General features: G+C 50.0%; 1 protein-coding gene and 1 pseudogene across 2 annotated transcripts; one reads left to right on the forward strand and one right to left on the reverse strand.

Annotated features, from left to right (window-relative positions):
• Positions 1–361: 361 nt before the first annotated feature.
• LOC149768849 (uncharacterized) lies at positions 362–1,054 on the reverse strand. The gene has a single exon (XM_089928708.1). It carries the CDS (start codon positions 1,052–1,054, stop codon positions 362–364), a length of 693 nt encoding a protein of 230 aa, XP_089784834.1.
• Positions 1,055–5,826: 4,772 nt separating this feature from the next.
• Positions 5,827–8,407, forward strand: LOC103698761 (leucine-rich repeat extensin-like protein 4 pseudogene; annotated as a pseudogene). The gene has a single exon (XR_015973575.2). The product of XR_015973575.2 is annotated as a leucine-rich repeat extensin-like protein 4 pseudogene (transcript).
• Positions 8,408–10,229: the final 1,822 nt, after the last annotated feature.

A 10,229-nucleotide genomic window follows, 5' to 3' on the forward strand; every position in this document is an offset into this window, starting at 1 on the left:
TCAAGCGCTTCCTCTCGCGGGGACTCAGACCGGAGCCGACCTGCACGGTTAATTCTGAAAAATTTTCTAGTAAGGAAACTTGGGTAAGAAGCTCACCAGGCTCTACCCGTTTCTCCCAGGGGTCATCTCGCACGTCCAAAATCTCCATGGGTAAGGCGTGATCTGCCACCTGGGTCGAGGCCTCGGTCAATAGCTTTTGTTGGCTTGACGCCTCGGTCCTCTGCTTGGCTTTGCATGTCGCTATGTAGCACTGCTTAGCCATCATCTGGTCTCCTCGGGCTTTGCCTATTCCTTCAGCAGTAGGGAACCGCACAAGCAAATGATAGGTTGAGACCACGGCCTGAAGGGCATTGAGTCGCGGTCACCCGAGAATAACATTGTAGACTGCGGGCAGGCGGACCACAAGAAAGTCCGTCCTTACGGTGCTTTCTCGGGGGGCGAGGCCAACCGTTACTAAAAGGCTAACCTCGCCCGCCACCGGGACTGAGTCCCCGGTAAATCCGACTAATAGGGTATTTATTTTCCGAAGCTGGCTTTCTGCTAGCCCCATTTTTTGATAGGCATGATAATACAAAACATTCGCCGAGCTTCCATTATCAACCAAGACCCGTTTTATATAGAATCTGTTTACAATCATGGATATAACCACGGCATCATCATGAGGGGTCTTGACCTCTCCTAAGTCTTCATCCGAAAATGAGATAGCTTCGGAGGTGCGCGGGCGCTTCAGGGAGGCCATTTCCTCAGCTGATTCTCCGACTGAGCTTCCTCCCTTGATGACATTGATAGTGCCGGCGATGGGCCTATTATCATTTGGGTCTTCGGGCGGCACGGTGTCTTCCGCCGGCCTTCTTTCTTCACGTCGGTTCTTCACGAACCGATCGAGTACCCCGCGGCGGATGAGTGCTTCGATCTCATCCCGGAACTGAAAGCAGTCCTCCGTGTCATGGCCGCGGTCCCGATAGAAGCGGCAGTACTTTCTAGGATTACGAGGGGCTCCCACGTTCCGCATTGGTGGCGGGGGCCGGAAAAAATTCTGGCCTTCGATCTCCATCAGGATCTCGGCTCGGGGGGCGTTGATAGGCGTGTAGTTCTCATACTTCCCCTAGTATACCCGAGGCCGTGGTGGAGATCTTGGTCGAGGTGGAGACCTTGGGCGAAGTCGCCCCTGCTGCCGAGGTGGGCTTCTCAGCCGGGGTAGGCTTTTGTCCCGGCGAGGGGAACGGCTTCTTGGGCGGCCGCGTTCTTCGTGGCGCTTCTTTGGCTTTTTTGAGGGTGGCTCGGCCGCGTTCCGCCTAGAGGCAATAGCCTCTTCGGCCTTTGCGTATTTCCGGGCTCGTGCCAGCATTTCGGTAAAGTCAGCGGGAAAGCTCTTCTCAATGGAGAAGAAAAATCTGTAGGAGCGGGCTCCAGTCTTCAGCGCTGACATGGCTATCGACTGGTCGAGCTCGCGAACCTCCCAAGTCGCGGCGGTGAAGCGGTCGAGGTATTCTCTGAAGGATTCTCCTTCCTTCTGCTTGACATCCAGAAGGGAATCCGACGTCCGCCGCTGTTGTCGACTGGCAGCGAAGTTGGTGACGAACTGCCGGCCGAGCTGCTCGAAGGAAGACACCGAGCCCGGCTTCAGTCCAGAGAACCAAAGCCGAGCGGTTCCCCGAAGTGTAGCTGGAAAGGCCTTGCAAAGCACGGCCTCGGAGGACCCCTGCAAGGCCACAAGGGCCCGATAGCTTTCCAGATGGTCGAGGGGGTCGGCGGTACCATTGTAAGGCTCCACCTGGGGCATCTTGAACCTCGGTGGGACCGGCTCATCCTCGATCTGGCGGGCAAAGGGGGATTTGGTGGTAAACTCGTAGTCACCCTCACCCTTTGCCCTTTTGCTGTGGAGTGCTTCAATTTGGCGCTCCAAGTTCTCGACCTTCTTATCAAGCTCCCCCGCTATGGGGAGAGTCACCGTAGGCTGCTCCGGTCCATAGTAGTCTGGGGCAGATTCAGCTTCTGAAGGCTGCTGCCTTCTGCCCAGGCTTCTTTCTAGTAACTCCCTCCGGAAGGACACTCGTTCTTCATTATTGTCTCTGGAGGACTCATGAGGATTCTGGCCCTGGGAGACCGGTCCGTTTGGAGGGAGGACCGGTTGAACTTGTGGAGGCGGCATGGGCGAAGCTCCTCCACGTTGCAGACTTTGGACGGCGGCGGTTAGGGCCGGACCTGCTGCACCAGGGCGGTGAACTGTTCCGGTTGAACTTGAGGGGCTGGATTTGTTGCGGGCGGTGAATTCTGGACAGAATGTCCAGGGCTTGGGGGAAGACGTCGGGAAGCGTTGGAGGTTCCCTTACTTCTCAGTTTCATGGCCACGACTCGGGCCCTTCCTCTAGCGCCAACTGTTGCTGGAAACTGGGCCCGGGGGCAGCCATTGGACCGAAAAGGCTGGGGCTCCGGCGAGAAGAGGCTGGCGCAGGCGGCGTCCTCCGGGAAGAACCTGCAAAAAGCCGGTGGCCGGGTTTTCCGGCGCCGGCCCTCCGATGACTAAGTCAGAGGGGGACAGAAGTAAAAGGTGGAATATCAGCTCCAGAGAGAGAAAATGCTCTTTTTTTCTTCTCTCCCGCTAAGGCAGCGGGGTGTCCCTTTTATAGGGAAATACTGGGTTACCTATGATGTGATGGGGTGAGTCATCGTACCACCAGGTACACTGCCTGAATTGATGCATGGCTGTGGGAGTTAATGCCATGTCGAGGTCGGAATCAGAAATTGCCTTGCGGCCGAGCTGGCTCGATGTGACGATCTGGAGATTTGCAGATAGCCGGAAGCCATGCATTTATTGTAGAACAGGTCGGAGATTTGCGAGAGCAATCTGGAGATTTGCAGACGGCCGGGAGCCATGCATTTATTGTAGAACAGGTCGGAGATTTATGAAGGCCATACGCATTAATTGCGGTGTAAGCCGCCTAAGGTGTCCTGGGACCAGGCGCATTAATTGTCAAGTAAGCCGCCTAAGGCGTGCGTGGGTCAGGCGTATTAATTGTGAAATAATCCGCCCAAGGCGTGATCCTGCGTCGGGCTGTAGAAGAAAGTTCTCACGACGGACAGTTGGTGGAGTCCGACTCCCGAGGTCGGGCGCCCTTCGGGTCGGGCATTCCGAAGTCGTTCATCAAGTTCGGCCGCCCGAGGTCGGCCGTCGTCCGGTCCCGTACCGGCAAGGCTCTCATGTACTTGGGGGGAAACTGGATTCCTCCAACAACATGTACCGTCTGAAACTCATCCAACTCAATATCCAACCTACGAATCTTCCAAATGAAAGAATAACCATCTCCATATATCCGTACTTCAGATCCAATCGACCACCACTAATACAGCGTACGCTCTTTCGGTTACCACTGGGAACATGGAGTGCGGCAGGTGATACACACCGACCAAAAAGGAGGTTGCCGGAGCCCGGACTAAGTAGGAGGCGCCTCAGCTTCACGGGGACGCAGTGTAACAGAGAGCCTGTCCGTCCGGCACCGACGGCTTAAGCAGGCGCGGTACCATTTGGCCGGCCCCACTCACATGCCAAGCCAACGTCGTTTCCCTGCTCCATGGGACCCAGCCATCTACCAATACTATCACCATAAATCCAAGCAACTGCGTCCTTGCAGCTGAAATTTCTACATTGACCGGGTCCTGGACCATTCGGTGGATGAACATATATTTGTTCAGCTTGAGGCTGAGCGCGATCCAGATTGTTAGCGATATTTCACCTGAGCTTGGTTTCGAGTTAAAAGAAAAGGCCGACCAGGCTTGCTGTTTTAGAGGCAGGTTCAAATTAGAGTGTTTTTTTTTTTTTTTTTTTAACTTAAGATGCAATCTTAATCATTATTTATTTCTCCAAAATTTAAACAAACCGATTTGATCTGACATAGTGGTAAAGTTCTATTCAGATCAAATCAAGTCCAAATTAGATCGAACCAGGTTGTGAATGTGAATGAGATTTTGAGGACTGGTAAATTTCTTTTATAGCAATTCTTCATCAAAATTTGTAAAGCTTGATTCTAGCTAACTTGGATTTGGGCCCTGCAACTTAGAGTAGGTTGTCATCAATTAGCCAGGTCGAGTCATATGACCGACCCATTGGAAGGGATAAATTAGTGTTTGGAGATCGATCGAGGTTGCATGTGTTTTCATTGCACTTCAGTTCGACCTGATCTCTAGATATATTTTTTCATCCGCCCTCTCTTTTTTTTCTTTTGGTATAACGGCGGCTTCCATCCGACGGGTATGAAATGTGGCCAATAAGATCAGAAAACAAAATACTACAAAGAGACTCCGGCACAAACTCGTGATCCATCCAAATAAAACCTTCTGAATGATGAGCAGTAAAGAATGTAACTCAGTCGGCAGCACCATTTATCTTTCGATAAGCATGTGTGACCAAGTGGGAGCCACACTCTCCCAGTAGGTGGTGGATGTCATTGAGTAGCGGCCGCTCTCCAGACGCACATCCTTGCCCCCGGATCCACTCCCTCTTTCAAAACTCACTTTTCCACCTTTAAACTTTTCACTGTTCTCCTAAAATCTGGCAGACTTAAAAATATGGAAGGGTCCAAATTCGGGCAAGTGATTTTTTTTTATTATATTATTTTCAGATTGGTCAGATATGCCAGATGAACCATTCTATCCGAGCTTGAGTCCAATCATCATCAACTTTTCCACTAATTATTTGGCCCAACCTTCAGACCGATCTCGGCTTCGCAATCCGGATTCTAGCGGCAGCTGGACCATCCCTAGAAACGTTTGAACTTAAAACGGCTCTCCACATCGAGTCTTATATATTCTAGCGGCAGCCGTATTTCCTCCAACGGACCTACCTGACATCTACGACTAACAAACAAACAAACAAACAAAACGAACCCAATCCCACCCCCCCCCGCCCCCCCCCGCACCCCCCCCCCCCCCCCTCCCCCCTTTTTTTTTAGAAAAACCCAATCCCCTTCATAATTTCCATGTCTCAATCTCCGGAGACAAAAGTTAGGAAGAAACGCTAGTACTTTCGTCAGACCCGCTTCCCACTACGAGCGTAGACACATATACTTTATACCAACTTATTCCAGTCTTTCCCTTGCCAGGTCTGAACGGAACACAATTCAAAATCAGGGAATAAAGTCTCCCCTTTCTATACTCCCTCGCATAAAAAATACCATACCAAATGCCGGAGCCACCCACTTTCCAATAAAAACAGCTTCCTTTTCCCTTATATTAAATCGCGAGTGAGCATAACATGGGCATTAGTAAAAGGCAATAAATAATGAAAAATTTTGGCATTCCACGGCATAATTGGGAGGAGTCATCAAAACCATACATCTCTAGCCGGCTTGCGCCGTACTCGATGAATGCTACAAACTAGCTCAGTCATACTAGAGGGTGACACGGCTACTGTAATTAGATGAATTAAAAGTGGCACTAATAGTGGTGAGAGAGCCACCTCTTGCTTCGAAATATTTGAACTATGATAAACAGTGGTGTGGTCTTTCAGGTCATGCATACATTCAGGAAGATAAATGAAGTTGCGGACTATATGGCTTTATATATGGCCAGCTACTCTAAAAATATTTTGAAAGTTAGAAAAAAAAAAATTATTTAGAGAACTTCGAAATTTGTTATTTTCTATTTATGTATACATACTAAAACTTAAAAAAAAAAAAAATACTGCGCATCTCTCACTCCAGAGAGCAGAAAGTTTCTTGCGTGGTGGCATTCCTCCTGATGTTTGGTTCCCTCGTCCACTTTAGAAACCCCACCCAAAGAAGCCCCTTGTCCTCCTCTCCTCCCCGCCCCTCTTCCCCGTATCAACGTTAGGAGGATGAGATGGGGAGTAGACTAATTAAACTAGATCTCCTTCTCCTCCTTGTCGTCGCCTTGTTTCTCTCCTCTATCCCCCCTCTATCATCCTCCGACGCGGCGGCCGGCTACATCCGCCGGCGGCGGCAGCTGCTTACGTACCGGGGCGAGAACGTGGCTGTGGACCCCACGTTCGCCTTCCCCAACCCACGCCTCCGCGACGCCTACATTGCCCTCCAGGCCTGGAAGCTCGCCATCATCTCCGACCCCCTCAACCTCACCGCCAACTGGGTGGGCCCCAACGTCTGCAACTACACCGGCGTCTACTGCGGCCCCCTCCCCTCCGACCCCCACCTCACCGTCGTCGCCGGCGTCGACCTCAACCACGGCGACGTCGCCGGCTACCTCCCCGACGAGCTCGGCCTCCTCTCCGACCTCGCCCTCTTCCACATCAACTCCAATCGCTTCTGCGGCGTCGTCCCCGGGACATTCCACCGCCTCCGCCTCCTCTTCGAGCTCGATCTCAGCAACAACCGCTTCGCCGGCAAATTCCCCGACGTCGTCCTCCGCCTCCCTTCTCTCAGATACCTCGACCTCCGCTACAACGAGTTCGAGGGCGGCGTCCCCAAGGCCCTCTTCGACAAGGATCTCGACGCCATTTTCGTCAACAACAACCGCTTCGTCTTCGACATCCCGGAAAATCTCGGCAACTCGCCGGCCTCCGTCGTCGTCTTTGCCAATAACCGCTTCCATGGCTGCCTCCCGCCGAGCATCGGCAACATGTCAAGAACATTGAACGAGATCATTTTCCTGAACAATGGGCTCAGATCTTGCCTGCCGCCGGAGATCGGCCTGCTTGGAAACCTCACCGTTTTCGACGTCAGCTTCAACCAGCTCGTCGGGCCGCTGCCGAGCTCCATCGGTGGGATGGTCAGCTTGGAGCAGCTGGATGTTGCTCATAATCTGCTCTCCGGCCAGATCCCGCCGGAGATATGCCGGCTTCCTCAGCTCCAGAACTTTACCTACTCGTATAACTTCTTCACTGGAGAGCCACCGGAGTGCCTAAGGGTGCCATCGTTTGACGATCGCCGGAACTGCCTTCCCGGCCGACCGGCCCAGCGATCCGATACCCAGTGTAAGTCCTTCTTGTCCCACTACATCGACTGCTCCTCCTTCCACTGCGCCCCCGTCATTCCCTCACTCCCTCCGCCACCACCTCCTCCTCCTCCTCCCCCGGTTGACTCGCCGCCGCCGCCGCCGTCCCCATCCCCACCCCCGCCGTCTCCGCCGCCGCCGTCCCCATCCCCACCCCCGCCGTCTCCGGTTCAAGTATCGCCGCCGGCGCCCATCTACTGCGTCCGGCCCCCACCGCCGCCTCCGCCAAACTCGCCTTCACCTGCTCTGTACTCTCCACCTCCGCCACTTCCTACCCCGCCCTTCTATCCTCCGCCACCTTCTCCATCTCCACCTCCACCACATTACTGGCCACCTCCGCCACCACCCCACTCGCCGCCGATTCCTATATATTACCGTCCTTCGCCGCTGCCTCCACCGTACTCACCGCCGCCGCCACCACCAAATTCCCCCCCGCCGCCTCCGCGCCTACCGCCGCCGCCGCCATGCATAGAACCTCCACAATTGCCACCGCCGCCGCCACCTTCTCCTTCTCCACCACCAGCAGCAGTTCACTATGAGCCCCCACAGTCGCCTCCCCCACCACCATTCCAATACGAGCCACAACCGCCACCTTCACCATCCCCACCACCTCCAGTTCATTATGAAGCACCCCCTCCATCTTCGCCATCCCCTCCGCCACCTCCGAAGCCTTGGGAGTTCCTGCCGCCATCCTTTCCACCACCACCTTCCGTGTATGAAGGCCCATTGCCACCAATTCCTGGAATCTCATATGCATCACCTCCGCCTCCTCCTTTCTATTGTTGACTCTTTTGAGTATTTTATTCTCGCCCTCCTCCTGCTCTCCACTGGAATAGTCAGGTATGAGTTCATTTATTTGGGATTCTTGCGGCGTGTCTTCTCCATCGAATTGTGTCCATTGGTTTTTCTATCTTCACTTCTCTTTCCATCGCCAAGCGCCAATGGAGAAAGAAGACAAGAAGGCAGAGTGCTTTATCTGGCTTTGTACTCAAAGCAGCTTGCATGGAGGTGATGAAGACATGGAGCTAGAGAAAGATATGGCAAGGATGGGGGGAATGATCTCTCCTTATATATTTGAATTATGGATATTTGAGCTGTGACTAAATGGCTATTGGAGGCTGCGAATCGGAAAGAGAGAGAGAGAGAGTAGGTGCAGGGAAATGAATGTGTAGATATGAGATTCAAGTAGACGAATTGAGGTACCATCTCCTCTATTATACTGTCTTTTTATTTTTATTTCATAATATGATTGTTATGGATTCTTAGAACCTGCTTTATTTTTATGTTAGCTGGGCTCTATCAATTTCCATTGCCCTCTCTGGAGATGACCATGTTCCAGAACTTATCTTTGGGACATGATATTATTATGTTATTTGAGAGAGAGTGGTGTTCTTTAAACTACTTGTGTCTCACTTTATTGTTAAAATTTAGCATTTGTTTCCATTTTTTAGTAATTTCTATCCCTTTGTTACTTGAGGAATGTACCAAGAGCATGGTACTGCTCTTTTGCTGTCTCGTTTTCATATCCCCGTGATACGTAACTGGACCAAGAGTCAAATTCATAGGTCGTTGGGAGATTATCTATGGTTTGGAACGAAGACAACCTTTTTTTCTTCCCATCTCTTTCAAGGTAATTGTTGTTTAGATTTCCCTTCATTTTTTTAGTGTTTTATTACCTCTCTGTTCCCTTTACGTGGTTCTTATATTCCGATTTCATACTAAACCTTAGTTATGAGCATCTATGTTATGTTTTTGCGATCACCCACTGATTGGATCATAATCTTCTTTTTAAGAGCTTCAGGTCATGGGACTTTCTTGTTCCTAATCTAAGCTTCAAACGTTTTTATCTTCTCAATCCTCTACACTGATAGCAATAGCGTTGGACGTTCTTGCCTTAGCCTTTCTTTCTAGCTTAATCATGTTTATGTTTCACAGTGGATGTGACTTGATGTCTTTGTTGCATTTGTGGCTTCGGATGCTTTCGAAGCCTAGCTCTTGTCGGTCAAGCAAGTTAAGTTACTTAAAACTTTAATTTGAAGTTCCGCTCATCACCCATTTGTTTTGGGTCTAGATGGGGGCCGACTCGGTTCTTTTGCAGGGCACGTAGCACGTAAAACTAGCATTCGTGTCTCTGCCACCTTTTTTTTTCTCCTGGTCAAAAACTGTTTTGAGTTTCGGAGCTTTTGTATAGTAGAAAACCTTACTCTGCAAGCCAGCCAGTCGTGGCTTGGTGACCACTTTCAGGGTGTAAGATGCCCACCAATTGAATGATCTTAAATGTGCAATTAATAGGTTTACCTTTTGGTTAGTTCTTTGTGGGAAACATTGGTCCAAACTCATGGTCATCACATCTTGTTGCCAATTAGGTGCCCCTTGTTTATCTAAGTTGGGTTAAGTTCTACCTTTTATTTAATTGCTGCTCTCCTTGCCTTTTGAGTAAGTTAATAAAACAAATCAACCTGTCATTTGTCATCTATTCCTTGGCACAAAATTTTGGGTCACCTCTTCGTTGCCTTCGCCATCAGCACTCTTTAAAGAATTTTGGCACTTTGGTCTCTACCGGTCTCATCGAAACACCGTCTTCTTAATTATCAAGTCTTTGTCAAGATTGTTGGCGCAGATGCATATAATGAATAGGACATAGCAGTTGGTCATTATCGTCATTTTGCATCTTGTGATTCTGAAGCAGGAAGACGACTCCAATTGCTTGTGGACTTCCACAAAGTCCTTTTCTGCATCTCAATTCTTTATGTCAAACCTTTCAACAAGTAGATGAAGCAACATTGTTGACCTTTTAAGAATTGAGATGGGCATCTCACTAGTTAGAATAGTTAAATATCAAATTTCAGCAGCAAATAAATTATCTTTATTATGCTGAGTGTGTCAACACAAAATGTTCTTGAATTATCTGATTGCTATCTAGAAACTCCACCATTTATCCCATCCTCTCAGATACATGTTATTCTTGTTCTCACTTTCCAACAACAGAACATAGAAGGGCCATTGGAAAAGCAAGGATATTTCGCATCTGTAAAAGAATGCCGGTCATTATTTCTTTCATTTTATGTTTTTTTAAAGTAATGTGCTGATGATTAATTCCATCAAATGCACATATTAACCTCCATGTCTATCAATAATATTAGGCGTTACAGCTAGCCGTATGCCTGCATATATTAACGCATGTTATGTTATTCGCTACAGTTTCCCGTATGCAGTTGTCGGAAATATATAGAATGGGGAGGGGGGAAAGGAGCAGTATAGCA

The sequence above is a fragment of the Phoenix dactylifera genome, chromosome 1 (genome assembly GCF_051530095.1).
Source record: "Phoenix dactylifera cultivar Ajwa chromosome 1, Ajwa_hap1_PhDact_Kaust_v1.1, whole genome shotgun sequence".
Taxonomy (NCBI): Eukaryota; Viridiplantae; Streptophyta; class Magnoliopsida; order Arecales; family Arecaceae; genus Phoenix; species Phoenix dactylifera.